This window comes from Cyphomyrmex costatus, unplaced genomic scaffold (assembly GCF_001594065.2).
Source record: "Cyphomyrmex costatus isolate MS0001 unplaced genomic scaffold, Ccosl1.0 scaffold189, whole genome shotgun sequence".
Lineage (NCBI taxonomy): Eukaryota > Metazoa > Arthropoda > Insecta > Hymenoptera > Formicidae > Cyphomyrmex > Cyphomyrmex costatus.
In genome coordinates this window covers 1,475,238-1,500,778 of record NW_017275921.1, presented here as the reverse complement: position 1 = coordinate 1,500,778, position 25,541 = coordinate 1,475,238, and the positions used below count along the sequence as shown (strand labels likewise).

Genomic DNA, 25,541 nt, shown 5'->3' with positions numbered 1-25,541 from the left:
GTTTTCGTTCGGGACAAAACGGAGGTAGTTGTATAGTTCCTAAAGCGATACCAGTTCTAACATCTAAGCTGCACGCACATAGCGAGCATCGCGATATATTTACGTAAACGGGGAGACCAAGGAGGAACGGTGGCAACGGTCCAGCAGACACGGCGTTACAGAAATAGATTTCGGCGGCGATGCAACGGCCGCCCGCGGACGAGCAGCGCCGTCCAAGCCGACATCAGAGACAAGGCCCAGTATCGTGTGGACTAGTTCCCGAGAAAAACCGGAAAAATCAATCCCGGCGAGGTGTCCCACATGAACGTGAGTGTCGATATTCGTTCCATCGAGTGCAACCCCTGGTGCATCTTCCGCTTCTTCGACTTCCGCAACCATATTCTGTACAACGCTGACGCCATTTGTCTTTCTCTTAATTAAAAATGGAAAAATGACACCGTCTTTGCGAGGATTATAATAAATTAAGGAACATAATTTCACATTTTGGATAATTGAGAAATACGTAAAATCTCATTGCAAAGATTTTTTTTCAATAATGAATGTTCTGAACAAAACACCGTTAATAGAATAGTATTGTTGGCCATCGTTGGCTCAAGATCTCAACATCAGTGCTTTGTCGACGTGGTTCACAAAACGGTCTGTATAACGTTACGATAGGTCGTCGGCTGTCGTGGATTATCTAAATCGGAACTCGCATGGTGCATCGACTTGGAGTGTGCACGGCGTGTGCATTTAACTTCGTTCATAGGGCTCAATGTGAATAATAGTATCAACTTAATATAGTGCTCATTTTCTAATTTAAGAAATTATATCAGTCAAATTACTTTACATCTCTTGAGAATCGAGCAAAAACTTTGATGCAATCGCGTCATAAAAGGCAGCAGTATATTGTAATGCTGTTTTTGTTTTGTAGAAATTTTTGTTGACAACCCCGATTATTATGATATTATATAATAAATATTCAATAGATTTAGTCATAAATGTTTTTATGTGGACAAAGAAGAGTGAGAGGGAGATTCTTAAATTTGAGATTCTCCAATTTTTAACTGCTGTGTGTTCTGATTTAATTAGAGAAAACAACAATTCATGTTTTGAAAATTATTATTTATTACACAGCGTTTAAAATCTATCGTTGCTTCGTAATTTGTTAGTCTCGTATTCGCGTAGGCATATCTACCCTATGCGGGTACCAGCGACTATATTGGAATAACATAACGAAAGATAAAGCAGGACCCATTTCTCTCACACTACTGCTACGCGGAAAGTTAGACTTGCGAATTAGCGCGTACGTGTTATCTGTAACTTGTAACTCCATACTCCCACTGTGACAGTTACTTCCGGTTTGTGATCCCTTACCGGATTGCGTTTCACTAACCATTGTCTAATTATACAATATCGCGCGTCGTTGCTGGAAGTGTGACGAAAGCATAAACGGATTTTAAGATTGCATCTGGTGGTCTAGCCACTAAGCCATCTGAACTCCAAACACGAATAAAATGCGAGACGTGTCTGCGCGTGAAAGAAGTTCGCGAACAGAAATTCTCCCGGATAAACTAGAAGTTGGATGATTTCCAGCTTGCACAGTCGTATGCAATCTCAACGAGAAATAGTTTTGCGCTCGATTTGCATTTCTGGTTCTTTCTTTTATCCTGTCACGTTTTGAGATGAAATACCTAGATAAAAGAGATGTAAAAGAAACACTTAACAATAAATAAATTGAATAAATAAATAGTAGCTGCTGTATGGTTTATTTCATTACATAAATTAAATTGTTACTCTCTTTCGACATTATGATCTTGCCATAAAGTCTTAACGAGAAAATTATAAATTCTAATTATCGTATATACTTTCATAGTTTTATTGCAGATTTTCTTATAAAAGAGAAATAAAAATAAAAAAAAAGTCTGCTACAAAAAGAACAGAGGAGTGAACGTTCTAAAGATACGATAGAATCTAATTCAAGAAACTAATTCTCGTCTCGTTGTGGCTCTCGAGCGAAAACTTTTCACTGCGCGGCTACATTTATCTCCGTTGTCTCATTAACGTCATACGGATATTTTCAATTAATCGACAAGTCACTCAATAAAAGCGATTTGATAAAAGTATAATAAAACAAGTGGACAGAAAATGTGAAATAAAAAGATCCATAATAATAGATAAATAATATGTCAGGCATTTCTGGATATGTCAGATATTTCTGAAATCGATTTATTTAGGTCATCCTCTTCCTTTCATCAATTACGTTCTCCATTTAAAACTGTGATCTAAAATATCTCGAAATCCAAATTATATTCAATATTTCGCGTAGGAAGAAAAATATTATCGTCGGTGTCACCTACGCCATGAAAAAATGTCGCGCGCCACGCGGCTCGGCTTTATTTCTAGACGCGGAACACGCTTTTTCTCGACCGCAAAAATAGAACCGGACAGTCCAGCTTCCGGCGGTGAAGCATCGTTCTGACGTCACGCTTTCCCGCGACGATGTCCACTTGTACAATCTCGATTATACGACGCTGAAATTATTTAGGCTCCGGACTCGCGAGCTCAAGGTGCGATGACATCAATTCACACTTGGCACTCGTTATGGCAGTAGGAAACTGCCAGAACTCTTTGAAGTTGCCTAGACTTTTGATACTTTGGTTTAACGAAGCGTTGTTGTTTCCACGCTGTATATGATTAGATGTACCTCTATCTAACTCATATCTAACTATAATAATTTTATTATATACACATATCTTACATATAAAACAATTTTACAATTCTAAATAGAATTTCATGTAAGAGATCGTTATAAGTGCAATATTTTGAATAATAAGCATGACGAAAATGTACAAATGCCTTTTGCGTGTTTTCTGAAACAAATCATTATTCTTAAAAAAGAAAATAATAATGCTCTATTGTTATTGCATAGAACCCGGGAGCTGAAAAATGGCGACCAATGGCCATATCGAATCCATCCACCAAGTTGCGAATGGCAAGATCCATGCCCCATTGGGTCATGGTAGGTTTCTTTTCTCTCTTAATGTTAATTCTTAATTTTATAATTCTTATATGAAATATAAAAAGGTACTTATATATTATATATTTATCAAAATAATTAATATACATGAAAAATAAAAATATAATATACTTTTGATTTATTTTACTCTCTAAATTCTGTAGAATGATATTTTACTTTTTACAGTCACAATTTACTATTAAAGTTTTAGAGAGTACGATGAATAATATTAATCTGTTTATATATCGATACAATATTGATCTCGAAAGTGAATACATTCTTCGATAACAAAAGGTGCAGCAGCAACAAGCAGAACAGCAACATCGTCGGCCACCGACGCCTCCGAAAATCCCACCACCGTCGCTCTCCGGGGACTGTGGGGACCCCGACTACGAGATCATCGAGTTTCCGACCCGACCGCAAGCCCAGAAACCCTCGATGCCCCAATCGAATATTGGTAAGTGTGCCCTGTGCGGCACCGAGAACGTGTTCGCGCATTGCGACATGTGCAACGAGAACTTCTGCGAGGCCTGCGACGACATGAACCACAAGCATCCGAAGCGTAAGGGCCACGTCCGCAGAAGGATCCTGACCGCCAACGCAAGCAGAAGCAAACCGCCACTCCCGCCGAAGGGGGAGAACCTGTTGAATCCTCCACCAGTGCCACCACCGCGGAGGAATCGCAAGACCACTCAGGTAGGCTGCGTCCTGGCCTGAAACCCCCCAACTGCTCGTGAATCTTCTTCCAGGCACCGACGCCAATCGTCGATCGTCTTCGATGTTTCTCAGCGCCTGTGCATCCAAGGATCGCTTCCGGATCACTCGAACTCGATGGAGATCAGGTTGCACTGTACAACCAATGAATTTTCGCGATCAAGTGTCTATTTCTTGACGACGTTCGTGCAAGATTGGATCAGTGGCTAACTTCGGAAGCTGTTTATCGCCAAATCCGACCTCGTCTCCGTCGCGCCGAGTGTTCACGGAGTCGAATCGCTGAATGCTGACTCTCTTTCGACGTTGTTGATTATAAAACGACGTAGCTTTTACTTGAAACATCACACCGAGGCGTTCTTAAGTGTTACTGCCCTTGCGAGTTTTAAATGATCGTTGATATTGTTCTATATCCAAATTCTATTTAACGTTCAGATTTTATTGTACATGTTATCGTTGCTTTTTAATACACCATGTTACCGCAAGACACTGATGCCGTATTCACTGAACCCGTTCTCTCTTCCAGTTCTGTTGCTGACGTAATGACGCGGAAATGACGAACGTAGCGCGTCGGCGCCTTCGTAATGCTGGGCATTTGTCGTATCGTATAATCGAATCGTTTTTACCGCGAACGATCTCTATGGAGTGGTGAATATGGCAGGCTACAGTGAACACGGTGAACACGATCATTCTCGCACACGATTATAATCTTCTCTATCGGCATCCGTAGCGATCCGTATTTCCCGTACCATACCGTTACGGGTACCACCATAACTTTATTTTTACACTCGGTATACTCCACCTTCTTTTCAGCATGAAAGGACTATCCATCCAGCTACTTGGAGTATCCGCCCAATCTGCCACGCACAAAGTGACAGATCATTTTTTTAATGACTTATTATTCATAAGATTTTTATTTTTAATATTCTCGGCGCATATTGATGTCCAGAGATACAAGCCATTCTGTATATTTATTTATTTATTCTTTTTTAAAATTTATGTTTTTTTTTTTTAGAAAAATGTTTCTAAGAGGAGAGTTTTATAATATATTCGCCACAGTCATAATTATTTAAACTGACTTTTTTCAATAACAATATTAACATAGTTTTACAAACAAACGTCTACAAATTCTCGATAACATATTCCGAGTGTTGGTATCTTCTTACATCTACAATATATAATTAAGTTAAAGTTTCGCGCTTAGGCTAAATCAGCGCTAATCAAAGGATCTGCGCAACTTTCTTTGCTCGACAAGGTGGCGAGCTTGAAGCGCAATTTTTCCAATGAAAAACCATCGCTGGACTCGAGCACGACAGTGTCAAAATCCACGAATACTTTAAACACGTCTTCCAACGATGCTGCAGGATCAGGAACAGATAAAATGACTACTCTACAGGTAAGAAAAGTTATATCATACAAAATTATTTATTTATTAAAAATCAAATAGCTTTAACAGAATTGAATCTGAAATATCTAAGATTATGAAATATATTGTAAATAAAGAAGCTCTCAAGAACTATAATTTTTTGTTGCATTTTATTAAATAGACAAAAGAGATATGAATTTAATTATTTAATAAATCTTGAAGTTAACTTATCTTTGTTCATTAAAATAAATTATGTATTATATTTGTAAAATTTTTTTGTATTATTTTTATTTCCGATAATTTTAACGTATTTTTCTGCAACTATTTTGTCATTGTGATCAGGTCATTTGTTGAATTTTTGACAACTTTATTATTTATTTCAAAAACTGTAATAAAAAACTAGAATAATTATGAATTTCTAGGAGAGATACAGAAAATACCAGGAGGTGATGAGGGCTCAAGATGCAAACAGACGACGACACCCATCCGCTGATACTAGGGATACTTTAAGCGCAAAACCACTCAGCGTAGGCAGTCCAAAACCGGCACCGCCACTTCCGCCTCCGCCACCTAGAACCATGATACAATCGGCCAGCGTTTGTGACTTGACCGCTGCTCATATGTGGAACACAGGAATGCATCAGGTATTTTAAATGTCTTTAAACAAATGTCAAATCTATCAATTATTAATCTGATTGTTATTAGTTTTTTATTTATCTTTCAAACGTTCAAAAGGAAGATGAGATATTAAACTAAAACCGTGACGCCCGCAGTAAGATTCGTGATATAGATAAAATTATTTCAGGCCCAATCAATGGCACATCTCGGACCCGGCGGCATGCCGATGATGTGGTATCCACCGGTTAACTGGGATGTATCGATGGGAGGCTCCAATCTGAGCCTGCATCATCCAAGCATGTGGGGATATCCCATGGGCTATCCGTCAGCACAAATGCTACCTCCGCATTATCCGGGATCTCTCTCTAGAGGGCACAGTCCGGCCAGGAGCGTTAAGTCCAGAAGATCGAGACCGGCGTCTCCATCTCCTAGTCTGAAATCCAGGAAGTCTTACGCTTCGAGATCGCGATCGAGGAGGTCGCCCGGGTCACCATCGGATGCAAGTTCTGAGAAATCCGACGAGTCCGATATAGACGACAGACTTTCCCGTGGATCCAAAAGTAGACGCGGCAGCGTTTCTAGAAGCATACGACAACGAAACTATCACGACGAAGATACTAGAAGTCTCGTGTCCAGAGGTCGACGAGAGTAAGTTAGAAAATTCTATAATAGATGAAAATAATTTTTCTCTATAATTTAAAATTTTGGATATATTTAAATCGATTATTAATACAAAAATTAGCATTGTGAATATAATCGAGAAAACATTTTTATAAAATTTTATGAATAAATATATATAGGTACATATACATATATAAGCATATTAACTTATAATTGATTCAATCATTGTTGCAATTTTAGTAATATTTTATTGCCTTTGATTTTAAAACTTAATATTTGTACTTTAATTGATAACAATTTTATTATAAGACCATCTTAATTAATATCTTAAGACGCTAATAGACGATTCTGTAATTAATTTATGATATCTTTTAAGACTGTACTTGAGACGGTTTTAAATATAAGAATCTATGAGTACCTACCAGTCTATCTTTTTTACATAATTAATTTTATAGAATTTTAATTTTTGAGAAATAAATTTAATTTTGTCAATATATTTAAATATGTATATTAATATATTTTATTTGTGATTATATACATCTCAATAATTGGTTTTTCAGAAGATTAATGATGGAGGAGAAAGTAATAAATGCCGAAGACCAATGGTCCGAAAGTCCGTCCAGTAAACGATACTCGACATCCTCGAGAAGCTACGATGAATTTCAAAAGAGCAATACTATTTCTTCTGGACGACGTTATAACGATGATCGTTTGGTTTCCAAGATGGATCCTCGATTAGATCGCATTCAGAATGGAACTTATCGCGATCGTCGAAGGCGAAGTACCGATGACGAGTCCTCTGATCGAAAAGTCAACACGTCGAACCGAGCACGAGTTACGAGCTCGTCTGACGATCATTTTGAGAGAGTGGAGAACGCTTTAAAAAGGGCGTCATCCCTTCGAAGGGACATAATGTTAGATGATCTGGAACGATCTTCTACTCGTCGTGATTCTCGTAGATCGTCCTTCGACAGCGACGGTCAAATTAAGAAGACGCCTTCTCGAGAAGTAACCTCCCCGAAAAGAACATCTGGAGAAAAAACGCGTCTTCTGGAAAGACAGTCTTCTCAAGGAGGGAATTCAGGCTCGAATAGGAATGAGATTGAATCGCATTTGACAAGAAAAGAGCAACAAATGCGCGATGTCTCGCGAGAGCGCGAACTCCTCACGAAAAGAGAATCGTTCAGGCAAAAAGATACTCTTGATGATCTAGATCGAACCTCCAACAAACGAAGTTCCGGAAAATCTTCTTTCGAATCCGACAATCAAAATGTCAGAAAAACGCCCTCTAAAGAAATACCAATAAAAAAAGAGAGAGACAAGGAAGATTCAGCCCTACCTGAAACAATACGTAATCTTCAAGTTACGGATCGACAGCGATCGGTTGATAAAGACCAACAGTCGAAGGATCCGATACGAACTGCCGAAGCTCAACAGAAGAGACAGGATAGTACGAAACAGAAGACGCAAATGTCTCAATCTCAGAAGGAACCAAAGGCAGAAAAGAAAAACACGGTTGAAAGTACGAGTGCGTTATCCAAGAAAATCACGTCCGATGAGACAGTCATGATAGAAATTCCGAAAGAGGAATGGGCTTGCGAACATTGCACCTTCATCAACAAGATTAACGACCGCGTTTGCGTAGTTTGCTGCAAGACGAGAAGTAGCGCTTTGCCACCGAGCATCTTGAACAATGACTCTGTGACCGGCCCAATTGAGCCGCGAGCACCGAAAAATGAGATATCAAATATCATCGGCGATCCCGAGAAGCGGACCAAGAAGATCTCCAACAGCGAAGAGAGCGGCGACAGCGGATCCGTTAAGAATAAAGGTAGACCGAAGCGTAAAATCAGCTTTTCCTTCGGTACCAAGTTGTCCAAGTGACGTCACGCGTGACGCTTCCATTCTATGTGATGCCCACCCGCGTATTCCTGTCCAGAAATGCGAATGACCCGGATTACATTTGTACACATTTCTCTCTCTCTCTCTCTCTTTTTTTTATTTTTACGTAAAACGGCAGTCACAAGCCATACAACTGGTTGTTCTCCACTTTCGATGTATTCCCTTGGATGAATAATAAAGAGACATGAAAACTGTTTTTCGTACAACGCTACCAACGGCACCAAATGCATAGTCGTATTTGAAATTCGGCCATCTTCTGTTCATGTCTGAGGCGTTATATTATTCATTCAAGCGATGCGACAGTTTCAAGCACGAGCGTGCATTTGGCATATGTTCCTTTATTCCGGGACGGACCATCGATGGAAATCACTGCCAAAGCATTTGGCTCGATGACGCTAAAAACATGTCAGCGACAAAAGATTTATTTATTACAAACTGAAAGAAATTATACTGCAGTAAAATTTTGTTAAAATTTATTTTTTTGTTAAATCACTCGTCAAAATCGATTTTGCATATCAGTTTATTGAGACCGAATATCAATATATTATTATATTATTAATATTAATATTAATTGTGATAATTACAAATAGCCTGCCATACATTTTAGATACACAATATATTTTTTGTGGAGGTACAAATTTAATAGATTGGCAAATTAGCAAATTTTTAGATTATGTATACTAATTAATTTTAAAAAATTGTGTATATATACAAACAATATAATACTAATATTTTCTAATCTTATACCAAAATTTTTCAGCAGTATTTATTTATTTCGCGATTTTCTTTTTTTGGTTTGTAGAAATGATAAAAATGTCATGAATGTATATTTTAAGATGACCTTGAAAATGATGATACTCTCGAAACTATCTTATTGGAAACACGATATTACAATATATTAATCGATTTTATATCTTCAAAAAACATAATTTAATTATATATATATATATAGTGCAAAATAATTCACAATCACATTAAATCATGGGGTAAATTTGTAATTTTCAGAAACGATTGCTCCAGACAATGATTCTCTCGTAGAGAGCTCTGAAACTACCGTCACGGCTATAGCTTCGCAAGCAAAAGAGGAGTCGTTGGAATCGGTAAACGCGACATTGTCAGTCGATGAGAGTTTGTCGTTAGAAGCATCATCCTCGACATTAACATCTTTGGTTGCGAATACTTCCAAGATAGACAACACGAGTACGATGGTAAATGAAGAAAAGATTCGAGGGAAACTTTCGAAGAGCCATTCGGTATCTACGGGAACATCTCCTCCACCACAGAGTATCTCGACCCAAGTAAGAATTGTTTGAGTGAAACATGTGTTATTTATATTTGTGAAATATTCTACGAACAAATATGGACGAAAATATTATTGAAACAAAAGATTAAATACAAATAAATTTTGTATTAAAATATTTTAGACTTATGACTATTTCCCTGCAAAAGGGACTCTTAGAAGATCCGCGTCAACAGCAACGTCAAAGAGTTACTCATATTATGACGATAGCGATGGTGAGGTGAGCGAAAATTTGCAAATAATATAAAACATATAATTAAATATTAAATAAAAGCAGTCGAAAACTCTACGAATAATCATTGATAGTAAAATATTTTTTTAGTAGGAAATAAGATGTTTTGTATCTTCCGCGTTGATACGTGGTCGATCACGATCTTTATGCGTTCTAATAAAGGAACAAGACGAAGCATTTGTTTCAGGAACAAGCCGCATTCGTAAACAGTCCCGATTTGTATCCGCGAGCGTTGCAAGAACAGTATCTTCAGCAATTGATAACCGATCACCGAAGCAGAGAGCGGACCAGACGAAACTCTATTGACTCGTCCCACCTTTATTATCGTTCCAGGGTAAACTCGCTTACGAATTCAAGCCTGATGGATTTTTCGTTGTACACCTCATCATCCCCAATCCAATCGTCGCAATAATTAGCCTCGGTGTGAACGTAGGCAGGATATTTTTATTTTTTTTTTAGCATTCTCGCTTAAATAGATCACTAATGTATATTTATATTATGCTTATTTGCGTAATACATTTACAGCTGCTGCTACTTCTGGTATATTAATTTGTACACGCGCTTTAACAGTACATAAAAAATAATCTGTGATGGTGGAACCCATGCAATTGTGACTAGTCCCATATCAAGTAATATCGTTCACTGCAATCTCATGCTTTTGCCAATTTTTGATTGGGCGATCATTGATAGCAACGTGCTTTTACTGATTTTAGGAACCCAGTCAATCAAGGTACATGGAAGCAGGTCCCAGTACCAGTCAAACGGTTTCTACGTTGACTCGCCAAGGATTGGAGATAGTGGAGCTCCTGCGGGAAGCCGAGAAACAGGGATTCACGACCGATGACGTTCAAGTCGCTTTGGCGCAAGGCGCCCCGAATCCTATCGAGTGGCTTCAGACACAGTGGCCGCATCTGGTGGAGACTGTACAGGTTTTGGTGACCGCACAGGGCAAAGAATTGAATGAGAACAGTATTGGTGTGCTCTCACCGGTCGAGGCAAAAGAAGCCCTACGATCAGTCAAAGGCGACATGTGGAATGCAGTTGCGATAGCTATTCAACGCAGGCAGCAGAAAGTGCGTGCGGAAATATATAAATATTTAAATATTTGATGAGATTACTTTAATTATTATTAATTTGTCGTCCTTTAATTGACAGTGCGATCATATCATGGCAAAGGGAAACTTTGCGCTCATGGACGTTATAAGGGCTCTCGATAATAACGCTGGTATCGAAGATGCTACTCTGCTTGAGCTGCAGAAAAATCAGCTTAAGCCATTTTTAATGAGAATCTGGGGTCCTCCGGTCGGGGTGGAAAACGAGGAGGCTGCACCGCACGAAGGTGAATGTTTGATATACGCCAATTATGATAATTTTATAATATTTTCTAATATTTTTAAATATTTAATTATGTTAATATTATTTTATAGTAATTTATAGTATTATTTTTATATATTCTTTTATTATATTTAATATGTTTTATAGATTTTGAAGATATATAGGTGTGTAATCTTTCCATTTTGCTTCATATGCAATCTGAAATATGAAATTTTACTAATCAATATTGCTTATGATGTACTACAATTTACTATTACATCTTATATTTTCTTATATAAATAATATAATCTTAGAAAATTAAAAGTGAAAGATTAAATATTTTAAATGTACAACAATAAAGACTTATGAAATTGAAATAACAAAATTAAAATAGGATTAATAAGAGTCTATCTCACTTCTTGGCTCAAATTTGAGGATTAATAAGGTTAATCCTTTTTAATATCATTTTATCAAATATAACTATCTAGCTTATTATCGTCTGCACTATACTTATTACTCTAACTTGTGTATATTTTAATTATTTTATTAGTATCAATAAATTTACAAAAAAATTACAAGTTAATATATTTGAAAAAAAAAATCTATTATGCGCCGATTTTTCTTTTTGCCACAGATACAGCAGGTGCGGTCGGTGGTGGGATGGGGGTTGATTCCATGGAACAAGTTTCGAATGTGTCCGATACGGAAGCGCAGAGGCAGGTAATGTCACCAATTGTTGATCATTTCGTGGCGTTGCAGGCCGACTTTCAAAAGCAACTGACAGCCCTCAGAGAACTGACCGATAACTGGCGACACGAGAAAGATCCCCCGAATAAATTGGGTAATAATAAGTCTGATAATCTGTACGACCACTCTGATGAGCCCACTGTTCTAATTGATGCAAATCTGGTCCCAAGGGCCGTACAAGCGCTCGACGTAGCGGAACCAAGCAATCTTACGATCACGCGGCAAGAACAGACGACCGTAGATTCGCGGGATGACTCAAAGTACTCGTTGAACACTAAGAAACCAACAGAAGGCTTAGACCAAATAGATGCTGCGTTGTCTACAAATATTTCCGTATCCAAGGTCGACGATCTCGCGAAGACAAGTGCAATGGACTCCTCAGACACGCTTGAATATTCTTCGAAAATTAACGATGCTGATGATTCAACCGGAGAATTATCGACGATTAACGAAAGTGTTGTGCGAATTATCGAATCCAATCCGCCAAAATTTGATGGTCAGAAGAACAACGAAGTGAAACACACCGCGCAAACAAACGAAGAGACGAGAGAGCGTGCCGACACCTCGACTACATCGATCGATGAAACTACAGTGGCGATGGAAGTTACGAATTTACCGGAGGGACAAGAAAGATTATTACCAAATAACGCTGGAGTTGAAGTATCCTCATCACATGTAACTTCTGCGCTTGACACAACGAATAATACGGAACCGGGTCAGTCCTCTTCTACGCGTCAGGAAACTTCGAGTGGTCCTGAATTACCTTCTGATATAGCAAGACAGAGCACCGCGATGGGGAACAGCGAGTCACTCGTCGAAGTTGGGAAGTCTGTAGAATTGAGCGAAGCACTTCGTTTCTCTTTCCCAAATTCGAGTGTTCCCCAACGAGCCGATATATTGCCGCAGCATACATCGCGGGACGAATCCTCAATCGCGGATACGGCGAACATGACGGAGAAAGTACACGTGGACGCATCCGAAAGAGATCTTTCCACACGGGAGCAATCTGATCAGCGTGTCATAAAGGAAATCCCCACGCAGAACGACGAGCCGCATGTCGTGGCGGTGGAAGCTCTACTGTCTGCCGTGAAATCACTACCGGAACAGTTTTTGACGCCGTTCATAACAGCGATGCGAGCGATGCAAATGCTGTCGCCCGGGAAAGGTGATGTTAACGTAACTTCCGATGTGCAACTTATGAATCAATTGAATACTTTACACAGCATGAAAATTGATGACCATAAAGCCGATATATCTGAGGCCAAAATCACTGACAGAATGAACATCGGCGCTTTTCAGAAGTCGATGATAACGGATGTTTCACCAAGAATTGATGCTGAGAAGTCCGTTTTCGCAGCCGTGCTTGAAAACGAAACTGGATCGCAGTCGCTTTCGGAAAAAGGTCAAGAAGGCAAACATTTGGAGAAAGGTTACGTAAAATTGAACACTGACAAGATTATCGATAAGGTGATCGCATCTAAGGTTCCGGAATTTCGCATGGTGAAGTCTCGATCGAGCGTTCCAGATATTAAGCAACAACATCAAGATGTCAGATCGGTACGTACAGACACGAACGAGTCTAACATTTCGCAAACTAACATCGCAACGGATCTGACGTTTTCCGATTCGGTGGATGTAATGGACAAAGACACTCTCGAAAAATCTCGGGCTGTGAATGAAGCGGCAACATCAAATGTAGGAGTAGCTGAAGTGTCACAAACGGACGTCATCGGGGAAATATGTTCACGTAAGAATTCTTTAGAGATAGTCGACATGCCTGCAAGAAGTGATGATCAAGGAGAATCTGTCGGAGACAAAATCGTGTCGAAGGCAAAATCAGCTGAGGAAATACATTCAGGTGAATTAACGAATTCTCACGTGCAATTGTTAACAATATCTTCAATGCATGATAAATCTGTCGTCCAAAAATCTCTCGAGCTTACATTTGATAATTGCTCGACTGATGTAACATCATCATCAAAGGAAGTGGAAAACCCTTCCGAAAAAACATCTCATGATAAGCTTCTCGTTGATAATACAGACATTGATTCACTCTTTAAAAATGATTCATCACGAGACAAAAGTTCATTAACTTCTATAAATGATTTTAACGTGGAAAAGTCTGCTTCCCAATCAATAACGGAAATAAATATTTCACAAGAAGACTCGATCGTCCATAATTCTAACGCTGCTCATTCGATCGTTTCACATGAAGTAATAATGAACGTGACTAATATGGCAAATAAACAGGATATTAACAAACCGGATGAGCGACAATTAAACGATTCATCTCATGCGCATGTTTCAACATCAGCTTTATCGCTCTCGTCAACTTTATCTCTCACAAAAGTAAATTCATCTTCTGATCATTCTCTCGACATTAAATCACCGCTCGTCGAAATATTCGATAATCAAGAAACGACATTGCGTCATGATAAAAATGATACAAAGCCGATCGTTTCGAAAAATGCAGTGCACGTTTCGGAAAAAGTAGAACAGACAATTTCGGTCACATATCACACTCCCGCGAGCGACGATAAAAATGAAACTACGTTGAAAGAAAACGTGCCTGTTGAGCAAAATACGGCTAATAATTTATCCATTACTCAATCGCGAACCATTGAAAGTATCCTACCATCATTAACACCCTCGCACGCTGTCATGGAAATGAATTCAAATAATCTACGTAATCAAGAGAAGGAAATTACATTTGACTTGGCAAAATCTGACAGTTTAATGATTGGACAGACCTCAAACATTCAATTTTTAACAGATTCCCAGGATATAAACCAAGATCGATTGTTCGATCCGACAAATAATCAAGAAATAATTGAACTTCCACATAATCACCTAACGCATACAAAAGTTATGTCATCCTCTTTCTCAAAAAATAATTTTAATGTTAATACTTACCCTAAAAATATTTCGCATCTTGAAATATCAAACAGTGACCTCAAAACTTCAAAAGACATTAAAATTCTAGAGGATAGTAAAACAGTATCTATTTCTGAAACTTCAAAATCTATTGATAACAACTCTGTTACATATATTAATAAGCTTCCCGACGAAAACGTACATAGTCAATTAAGTGAACTATCAAATAATAATAATAACACGCCAGATGACACGTCTTCTCGGTTATCTGTCGAACATGTTCTTTCTTTAGAACCGAAAAAAAGTATTTCGCATCCCATAAATCACGATGAGAAACTTCATCTTGGAGATAAAGTTTCTCAATCTCACGATGACAAGAGACAAGACATAAAAACGTCAAATTCAACGACAAGAAATATCTTACATGCGCTTAAAAATTTCAATATATTCTTTACAACACCGACCGAGGAGAGAAATATCGCTTCAACAGTCAACGAAGACTCCTTCCCGGATTCTATTATAGCAAATGTCAACGACGCGACGCCCGGAATACCTGACACTTTTGAAATAAAGGTCTCAGAATCGCCAGTAACAACGGTAAATGATTGTGCGCCGATAAAAAATATCGCGAATATCGTTGAATGTGAAACAGGTCAGATCGAAGGTATTGATACAATAGAGAATGCGAAAAATGTCGATTCGTCCGGAAATGAAATTTTAATCGTAACATCTAACGAACAGGTTGAGCCATCAAAATTATCTACTAATGAAAGTTCGATAGAACAAGTAAATCAATCTCGTAAAAATGTGATCGCGAAACCCGTGAAGTATAGATCGAAATCGCCTCTTAAAAAGATCGTTCGAAGAAAGTCGCCTGTTAAGATAATAAAAAAATCAGCAAACGTATCGAAAAAAAATTTAGCGCGGAAAAGTGCAAATCCATACAGCACAACCGTCACAAAAGCGAAAATAACGGCTAGCGAAATTACTAAAAGGTCGAATCGAACAATGCAGCCGGATGAATCGCGAATTAAAGAAGTCTTGAAGCCCACGTACGTCGCGAACGAGACAGGCAATAAAAATAAATTAGTTGTAAGAGAACCAGGTAAAACTGTTAAACAATCACTAAATAATCCCAGCATGCAAAAAACTGCAAGAAATATTAAAGCAAATGATAATAAAAAGGTTTCTATAGAAAAAAGGTCCGGTATAGAAAAAATATCGATAGTCAGTAACGCAACCAATCTCAAATCGCAAACTAAATTACCTATTGTTAAAAAATATAATAGAAATAAATTGGAAAATTTTAAAAAGAGGACGCTAGATTATCCTAAAAACAAAAATATTCAAAATATTCAAAATAAAAATCCGGGTGATTCGAAAAATGTAAAAGCGGAGACTTTTGAAAATCAAACAATAAAGAAGATAAATCACAAAATCGAAACTTCGAACGATGATAAAATTCTAAAAATAGAAAAGGATAATTTTAAATTTAAAATGTCTTTACCGTCAAAAATACCCATTCTAATGCGACGAAAAAACACACAATTGACAGATAGTGCTTCATCAAACTTTTCTAAAATAAATTTAAATGACACGTCTTTATTAAAAAACGCATCTAAATTGCCAGTAATGTCGCCGGTAATTTCAAAATTATCTTTAAAAATTTCGGAAAAAGTTAATGTATCGAACTCGCCAATCATGCAGAAAATTGATTCTAAGGATATTAATAAACTGAAGAGAATTCAAATTAAATCTAGTAACGATAGAGCGATTGAAATTACAGAAAATGTGAAAGACAAGCAAATCTTGGAAGAGAATCATGCTAAAGAAAGTGCCGTGGAAAATGAAGAAACCGAAGAACCTCCGAAAGTTAAGTCAATAGAATCGGAATTAAACGAGAATTCACAAGCGTCGAACTCGACGCATAACGATCCGTCCGCGGATCTTAGCAAACAATTGGAAGTCGAAAACGCAATCGAGGAAAGCTCGGATGCTTTCAGCTCCGATTCCGAGTGTTCTGGAGAGGACGAAGACACAGGAACGGCGAAGTACATTTCTGATCATAACTCGGAATACAATTCTGTCGAGGAGTTCACAGATGCGGAGTTGTTGTTGGAGAAAACGCTAAATGAGATAAGGTCTGAAATATCGGAGTCTGAAGAAGAGAGCACAAACGAATCCGAGGAAAGTGAGGCCGTCACTTATTCGTACGAGACGGAAAGCCACGATCATGATTCTACATCGTCCGAAGACTCGGTCGATGAACAGGAGATTAAATCAAATGAATTGGAAGATTCAGTGGAAGATGTATATGAAGAATTATTGTCCGAAGGGGAAGAGAGAGAGACAACTGAACAAGTCGAAACTTTGCAACAATTCGAAGTTCTTGGTAAAGAAACCGACGTTATAATACACAAGATGAATGACAATGAAGCTAGCATTTTGAACAGAATGGAGAGCAATTCTCAGGTCACGCGAAAAGATAAAGAAAATAATTCGAAGGCACCAACAAAAGCTGTTACTACGGTTGTAAAATTACCTCGATCGGAAATAAACTCGGAAATTAATGAAAAGACATTAGAAATTTTTCAGAATCTTAAAGCAGATTCTAACATTACTGTAATAGATTCGGCGACAGCATCTTCAGCGAATATCGAGCATACAAATTCTAAAGAAAATATCCAGTCACAAATGAATAACCCGAAAAAAGAGACAAAACTTAAAGATACGAGCGAAATCGAGGAAAGAGATCAGTCGACAAAGCAGACCGATGCGATAAAGACACTCAGAGTCACGAGTCACGAGTCACGAGATAAACGCTTGAAAGTAGGTCGAAGGGCGAGTACGGGTAGCAAAGAGATCAAAATTGAGAAAGATGATACGTTAAAGGGGGTGGATCAGGCGCGAACGCCCAAGAAACGATTTTCCCTCGTAGCCAGTTTCATCCGTCGGTTCGAGGGCGAAGAGAATGCCGAAAGGGAAAGCATCCGGCACAAGAGACAAGGATCTCCCAAAACGGAGCGGGAGGTCAGTAGATGAGAGTTGCTAAAGTGACACGCGTCCCCCTCTTCCTCGTAGAAACGTCAGTTGCCAAAAAGTCCTCGCGAATATTCGAGCCGCCAAGAATCGGCCTTTTCTACCGTTGGCAGGCCAATGTCTACAAACAGCTCGAAATGCCAAGTGGGTGGGAAAGGGGATCGAACGCAATAAATAGGTGTTCTCTTAATTTTAACCGCGTGTTAATTGGTTAATCATTTAACTATGACAAGACGTAGCTAACGTGAAGGTAAGTATTGTGTCGTGACTAATTCATTGTCTGTAAAAAAAGAAATATTACATATCTTTTAAAATGTGATGGTGTTTAATCATTTAGAAAATTGAATATTAATTGGATATTCTCCAGATTTTTAATGTAAAACATTTAAGTGTTCTATATATGTGTAGCATCTATTATAAATGTATCAATTAATCGCTTTATTTCAGTAGATGAAATGTTGATATTTTAGATGAGACTTATGTTTCTTGAAAGTCTTATATTTACTAAGTGAAAAAGAGCTCGTTTCTAGACGTTGGTGCGGTCTATTTCCTTTTCTCTTGCATGACAAATATGTTAAACTTCCTACTTTTGAAATAATTTTAATTGTTAGGCAATAAAATACTCTATTTTGTCCTTTATAATTCATCTGTTGAATTTAGATGCAAAGAAAATGTCAATATTGCACAATATGCTCCATAATTTCCAAAATATCGCTTATATTATATTAATTACACGCATGGACTTATTGCAAATGGTCCATGTTTATATATCGATAAAACGATAGAGCTCAAGTTTTCCACTTTAGATCGAGATTTATAGACGAAGCTAAAATACCCTTTTTATACCATATGTGGAAACTGCGTACGTGCCGATATCGGAGCAATCTTATGTCCGTCACGTGTGCAGAGAATAGCGCGTCGTCTCCTGGCAGAGGGTCGAGCCGCGAATTACGATGAGGCTGAGGTCGCCGCTAGTTTGCTAACTCTCAAGTTCGGGGACACCGAAGCACTTCAGGCCGCGAAAGAATGCTCCAGCATAGAATCGGCGCTAGCCTTCTTACAGCAGGAGTGCGAGCTGTGCACTGGTCGTTTCGCGATGAGTCAAGTGAGTGTCCAATTATCGCGAGAAATCTGGGAAATTAAAGAATGCGAAAAGTAAAATCTCTTGATTAATTTCGAAAAAGAAATGTCACTTTCGATAAAAACACGTCATGTTCTTAAATTTCTATCCGGATTTATTCATCTTTGCAAATCTTATTTTACAAATTTTAAAATAATTAAGAATCACATGCAATTTTTAATTCTACTTATTCTACTTGTTAATTTTTCTTATTTAGATAGTGTCCATGCTGAAGTGCGTACATCGCTGCTGCAACGAATGCGCGAAGAATTACTTTACCATTCAGATCAGCGACAGAAACATCACGGATGCCGTTTGTCCGTATTGCAAGGAGCCTAATCTCAAAGATGCGAGCGAAGACGAAGTTCTAGAGTATTTCAGCAACTTGGACATCCAATTGAAGACCCTGCTAGATCCGCCAATTCATGAGCTCTTTCAAAGAAAGCTCAGAGATCGGACTCTGATGCAGGATCCAAATTTTAAGTGGTGTATTCAGGTAATTATTAATTTAATTGCAATCTTCAATTCACTATTTAAAAAAAAATTATTTTCCAGTGTTCAAGCGGGTTTTACGCCGATCCTGATCACAAGCGTTTAATTTGTCCCGATTGTCGATCTGTCACTTGTGCTTTTTGCCGAAGACCAGTATGTGTGAAACTTTTATGATTTCCATAACATTAAACAAAAAAAAATATAATAATTTATTTTCGCATCTACTTTAGTGGGAAAAACAACATGAAGGAATCTCATGTGAGAAATTTGCTGCTTGGAAGGACGAGAATGATCCTGACAATCAAGCCGCAGGTTTGGCCAAACATTTGGCCGACAATGGCATCGATTGTCCCAAATGCAAGTTTCGTTATTCACTGTCTCGAGGAGGTAATAATAACTACTTTTACACTTTACACTGCAAGGATGCAATTTATAATAAGGATGAAATTGTTTTTTTAATCTATTTCTCGGTTGTGAGTGAGCTCATTATGATTAAACATCTTTTTATCTTTGTTATTTTTTAAATTATAATTTATTTATGAAAATTTGTCTGTGAAGAAGGCTCAAAAATGAGTCGAAACATGTAAGCTTATTTATTTAATAATTTTTTATAATAGATAGATTTGCTAGATATTCATATATCGGCGTTGCGTTATCTACGCTTAACTCCTAGTGCCCTTTTCTTTCCAAGTTAATTTTTTATTTATACAGGAGTTTGTGTGTTATTTAAGAATTAATATATTTTATAATAAGGAAACAATTTTACATTTATTCAGTTTTACTGTTTTGAGATTTTATCATTTAATAATTCTCAATTTTAAGTGTAATTTGCATCTTTTCCAAAAAATTGCTTAATACTTTTTTCTTTGACATTCAATATTTCTAAAAGAAAGCCATTACTATTAAAAAAATTGCAGAATACAAATTCTGCAATAATTATTATTTTTATTCTGTTTCGAGGAGGTAATAATAATTACTACGCTTTATTGCAAAAATAATTTGCATTTTTTTCTTATTTACTATGAAATTTGATTTTATCATTCAATTTTCGACTTTAATTGTTTAAGTGCATCCTGATCATTTCTTTTGCATAAAAAGAATTAACTTCTTCATAACATTTCTTTTTTCTTTGACGTTAAATATTTCTTTAAAAAAAAACCGTTATTACAAAAATTACAGAATACAAATCACGCAGTGGTTATTACTTTATTTTATAAAACCAATATGGTAATGAAAGAATTAATGAATGTTGATTCCAAATATTATCTTAATATACGCGTGGATCATTTTAATACGTTATTTTTTTTTTATCGATCTCGGGTGAGTTTAAAATATGGGGCGAGATATTTTTTCTAAATTATTCGATATGCATATCACAGGAACATTTTTCGAAGCTCGCTGAAAAAGAGGGCTCGTGAATTTTTATAGGTTGCATGCATTTCACGTGCAGCCAATGTAAATATGAGTTTTGCTGCGGTTGCGGCAAGGCTTTCATGATGGGAGCAAAATGTGCGGTCAGCCCTTATTGCGCTAAACTGGGCCTGCACGCCCATCATCCACGCAACTGCCTCTTCTACCTTCGTGATAAGGAGCCGGCGCAATTGCAGCAATTGCTCAGAGAAAATGGCATCAATTATGACATCGAAGGACCTGTCGGACAACGCAAATGCAAGGTGCAACTGCAGAAAGAAACACCGACCGGGGTCGTGGATGCTGTATGCAATTCCGATATTGTTGAGGGCCACGCTGGTTTGTGCAGGTAAGCTCTATTATAGTGAAATCGATATTTCTATAAATTTATTTATAAAATTAAAAATTGAATCAACAGATTATAAAACTAAAAGATAAAATCTGTTTTGAGAAACTTTAACCACATTTCAACACAATTATAAGTGATAATAGGTTACTAATAACAGCTCTTACAGAAAAATTCAATTAAAATTGTAAATACTAAAATATGTATTCCTTTCTTTCATAAATAACCGAGAAATTATTTATGCAAATAGTTTTACGTAAATAAAGTTGTTTTTTAAATAATTTTTCGAAATCAAAACTCAGTTTTACTAAAGGAGACTCTAAATAGTACATACAATCCGCGACACGTTCGTCGATAAGCTTTAGAATTTCAAGCTGCGCAGAAGCTTAATTCTCTCGGATGCATTCAGGCCTTGTTTAATATTCCGTAAACAATAAAAGACAAAATGATATACTCTAAATTCCTGAACGCACTCTCACTCACGCACGATTATACTGGAAGTACTTATCGCTCTCAATCTCGGCGGCGATTCCAGGCGTTTTCTCGAGCGATCTCACAGCGAAGCTGCTACCCTTTCCTACCTCGCTCTTATTTCTTCCCCCAATCAATCGCTAACGAGATCCTCCGTGTATCTCTCAGGATTCATTACGTCGAGTATCTAGTTCGAAAGATCCGTTTGAAGCAGCTGGAACCGCTGCCCTTGCTAAATGTGGATGATCTCGAAATGTGCGTGCGACGCGCCGGGCTGAAACTGCCCGCGAACTGGTACGGGCGTGACCCGGAGCATTACAGAAACGACCTGGTTAAGGTAAACGTAAGCGGGGGACCGCATGTCGTGGGCCTGACTAAAATCTTGGGTACTTTTCCCCCGCAGGCAGCACTACATTGAGTACTTGGCGGGCCTGGTGCTTAAGGACAGGCTGGACCCCGTGGCAATCTTTGACTTGAACGACGCCAAGCAAGAGTTGCGCCGACGGGGAAAAGTTCCCCCTGCGAAGGACCAGGAAATGTCCGAGCGGGATTACCTCGAGGCTTGCATTCAGGTGACTAACACGATTCCTCCGTGTCTTCTTGGTCCTCCTCTTCCTACTTCGCCGCCGCTGCTATCAGTCTGTTTCTTCAATTCTTTCGATTCCTCCTCGCATCTCCTGCGATGACCCACTGACCGAATTAACATAGCAGTTGCATGAAAGTAGAATTCCTACGTGCATCAGACATTCGTAAAGTGAATTCGACAAAATCATAAAAATGAATAAATTCACCGCGAGTCGCTGCCGAACGGTCGTATCTCGTATTGCTGATGTTCTGCGATATTATTCGCACTTATAATTCTTTCTGAGTGCACTATGAAGGATAGATGAGCGGAAGGATTAACGAGAATATATTCTAGATGAAATTCAATTTATAATTTATATAACGCGTGAAATTGTTCTCTATATTAAAAAAAAAATTTCCTATTCTGTTCTTTTGTAGAATAAAATTTTATTTTAGTCAATCTGCTGAAATTAAGAAATTAAAAAAAAATAACTTATAGTAAGAATTAAAATGCATTGTAGCAGAGACGTTTTATATTCAAAATTTAATTAATTAATTCGGCGTCAAGCATAATACATTTAAAAGCATAATTAGAGATAATTATAAAATAAAATAAATTATTATGTAATTAAAAGAATTTAAAACAATAGATAATTAAAGAAATGTTTTAATGAAATCTAGTTAACTGATCTTTTTTTCTGTCTGTATAATCTAAGAGAAATTTCAAAATAATGTATTAATGTAAATCGCATAAGCAATTAAATTACATTTTTGCATAGTTCCCCGTAAAAATATTTTAGATAAGTAATCTGATAAAATGCGATATCTGATGAAGTATGCATTACGAATTCGAAATTATTAAATGTATGGATAAAGCTAATACATTTCATTTATTTGTCAATTTTTGATAATAATTCTCATTCTGAAAATTAAAAGAACTCTATCGGATATGCTGTCCTATATGCGCTATTTAAAGCAAAATAAAAATTTAATGTTCAATATTGTGGATCCGCGCGGCCATTCGCAGCTTCCCACTGCGTAAATAACGATTTCCCTATCCTGTGTGAGTTGCCTTTTTTATGCGGATATCGAAGTAAATAAGGTATACGAGCGAGGTATGTGTGTGCCGCGGGAATACATTAAAATTCTACAACTTCGCCGTACATAAAGCATCCTCCGATGTTGCAGGTCGTAAAGCAGCAGATTCCACTGGAGTGACTGCGGAAGAGAATCTCGGAAAAAAAAAACGAACGTGCGCGTATCCGAAGCTATAAGTGACAAACCGTATATTGTATAGTGTATTTATTTTATTTGCATGGACTATAAGCCCACAAAGTGAAAATAATGTAGGACCACAGCAAAAATAATGTAGGAACTAAAGGAGTAGTGCAATATGAACGTCATTTAGTTATAACGTCAAAAACTTGTTTACTTTTCGATGTGACGTGATTTATATGATTAATTCAACGTCTCATTCGCAAACATTCGGCGAGAAGAAATAGTGTTCATTTCTACATGTGTGTTCTACTTGTAAACAACTGAAGATGTGCAACGATGCGATCAACATTTCTTTACTTCTTGATAGACAAAGTAATTGTTAGTAGGAGTTAAATAATTATTTGAAAATACGTATTTATTTCTGCTTTATATTACTGTTTCCAAGAAATAGACAATTTAGTTTGATAACGTATTTATGATTTCTAATTTTTAAAATTAGTAAGAACTATATTTATAATAATTATTTATATCTCTTATCTTAAACATATTCTTATTATAAAGTGAGATATTTATAATAAAGATTCATATTTGAGTTGCGAATGGTTAAATAATAGTCATCTTTAAATTAAAATAAAATTAGCTCCTTAGTTTGAATCAATTTGAAAAAGCGCCTTATAAAAATTATATTAATAATATAAAATGTGTTTTGTTTTAAGAATAATATCCATTTTTATATGCTAATATTTTAAAGACAGAGGTATGGCTTTTTAAATTCGAAAAATTCTAATTATACTTCTAATGATTAAATTCAAACACACTATTTTACTCATTTTGTTAAAAAATATTATATATTATTATACAGATATTCATAATATATACATATATGTATTTACATTTTCAATATAACTCGGCCAAAAAACTGTGCAAGTTTTTTGCTTTTGAAGGTGTTTTATTTTCCATAATACGTTTTAATCGCTCTATATTCAATTTCTTGGATTTTTGGGGAGAAATAGATTTCTTACTTGAAATTATTTTAGGCGTGATCACAGGCGATATTGTAGGTGTTATACTATTATCTTTCTTATTTAATTGTAATGCAGATGTGCAACCTGAGATATTTAAACCAGCAGTTTTATCCTTAGATTTTTTTTTCTTCTTTTTATGGTTACTTTGTGGTGTCTCTGGCTGTGAATTATTCAACTTTACCGACTTTAAGTGACTATTCTTCTTGAATGGTAACTCAGTGTTCTTAGAACAAATAGAACATTTAATGGCCAATCTATTCATCTCATTTTTTATAGATTTCTGTGCTAAAGTTGCACGAACTTTTGGAATCTTTTGACCTGGATTTTCTTTAATGTATTGTAAAATCTTTTTCACTGATTTAGACATTTTTCTACCTCTTGCTATCCGAACTTGATGATCCACTGTACTCCAAAGTGATCCACAATGCGAACATGCCATTAATGGTCCAAAATTTTGCTGTGGCAACTCTATACTGTTGCTAAAACTTTTACATTTCTGCCTGAAAACATTTTAATAAACATTTAAAAGAAATCCTTTTACATAGATCCATTGACAATGTGAGTATAAAAATACATTTCTTTCTATAGATTACTTATTATCAAAGTATAATTATAAAGTCGCATTAACAAAACTATTTTAATTTTTACACATTTTAAATAATATTTAATAGTAATCGAGCAATAACGTTGACATTTGTATCAACATGAAAAAAGAAATTCAATATTTACTATAAATAATATAAGTAAAAAGTATAGGAAATTACATGTAAAATATCTGTAAATCTGTAACCAATGGACACTTCAGCTTCGTTATAAACTGATTGACATTCCATAAATGTTTAATGGTCTCCATAATTGTTATGAAATGTTGTTCCTGTTTGCACACTGATTAGCCTGATCAAGCGTTTACTCCAGTTTACTTCTGCAAAACAATCGTCAAGTTCGCTGTAGTTGGTTTGGAGCCACCACATCCATTTTTCAATACGATTTTGTCGATTATTTTGTAAAATAAACGTAATATTTAATGCCTATATCGTAAAAGAGGATGTTCGTTGTTCGCTGATGTAAACATTACACGAAAAAAGTTGGAATAGCTGGCTGGTGGCTGCTCTCAAATTTCTCTCTGCTCTGATATTGATATTCAACCATATTCAACATGATTCGATGCAGTGC

General features: G+C 36.8%; 2 protein-coding genes across 2 annotated transcripts; one reads left to right on the top strand and one right to left on the bottom strand.

The window, feature by feature from the left end:
* Positions 1-228: 228 nt before the first annotated feature.
* LUBEL (Linear Ubiquitin E3 ligase) lies at positions 229-23,707 on the top strand. Its single transcript, XM_018537998.1, has 21 exons — positions 229-306; positions 2,912-3,001; positions 3,293-3,694; positions 4,914-5,105; positions 5,498-5,719; positions 5,881-6,341; positions 6,875-8,145; positions 9,222-9,514; positions 9,641-9,736; positions 9,936-10,082; positions 10,462-10,821; positions 10,904-11,087; positions 11,697-17,713; positions 18,630-18,827; positions 19,060-19,338; positions 19,398-19,487; positions 19,565-19,721; positions 20,763-21,093; positions 21,730-21,898; positions 21,969-22,133; positions 23,314-23,707. Exons 1-21 carry the CDS (start codon positions 301-303, stop codon positions 23,341-23,343), a joined length of 11,160 nt encoding a protein of 3,719 aa, XP_018393500.1. The 5' UTR covers positions 229-300; the 3' UTR covers positions 23,344-23,707.
* Positions 23,708-24,240: 533 nt separating this feature from the next.
* Positions 24,241-25,499, bottom strand: LOC108772411 (uncharacterized). The gene is made up of 2 exons (XM_018537932.1): positions 25,133-25,499; positions 24,241-24,868 (listed from the first exon to the last, which is right to left on the bottom strand). Exons 1-2 carry the CDS (start codon positions 25,219-25,221, stop codon positions 24,241-24,243), a joined length of 717 nt encoding a protein of 238 aa, XP_018393434.1. The 5' UTR covers positions 25,222-25,499.
* Between the last annotated feature and the right edge of the window lie 42 nt (positions 25,500-25,541).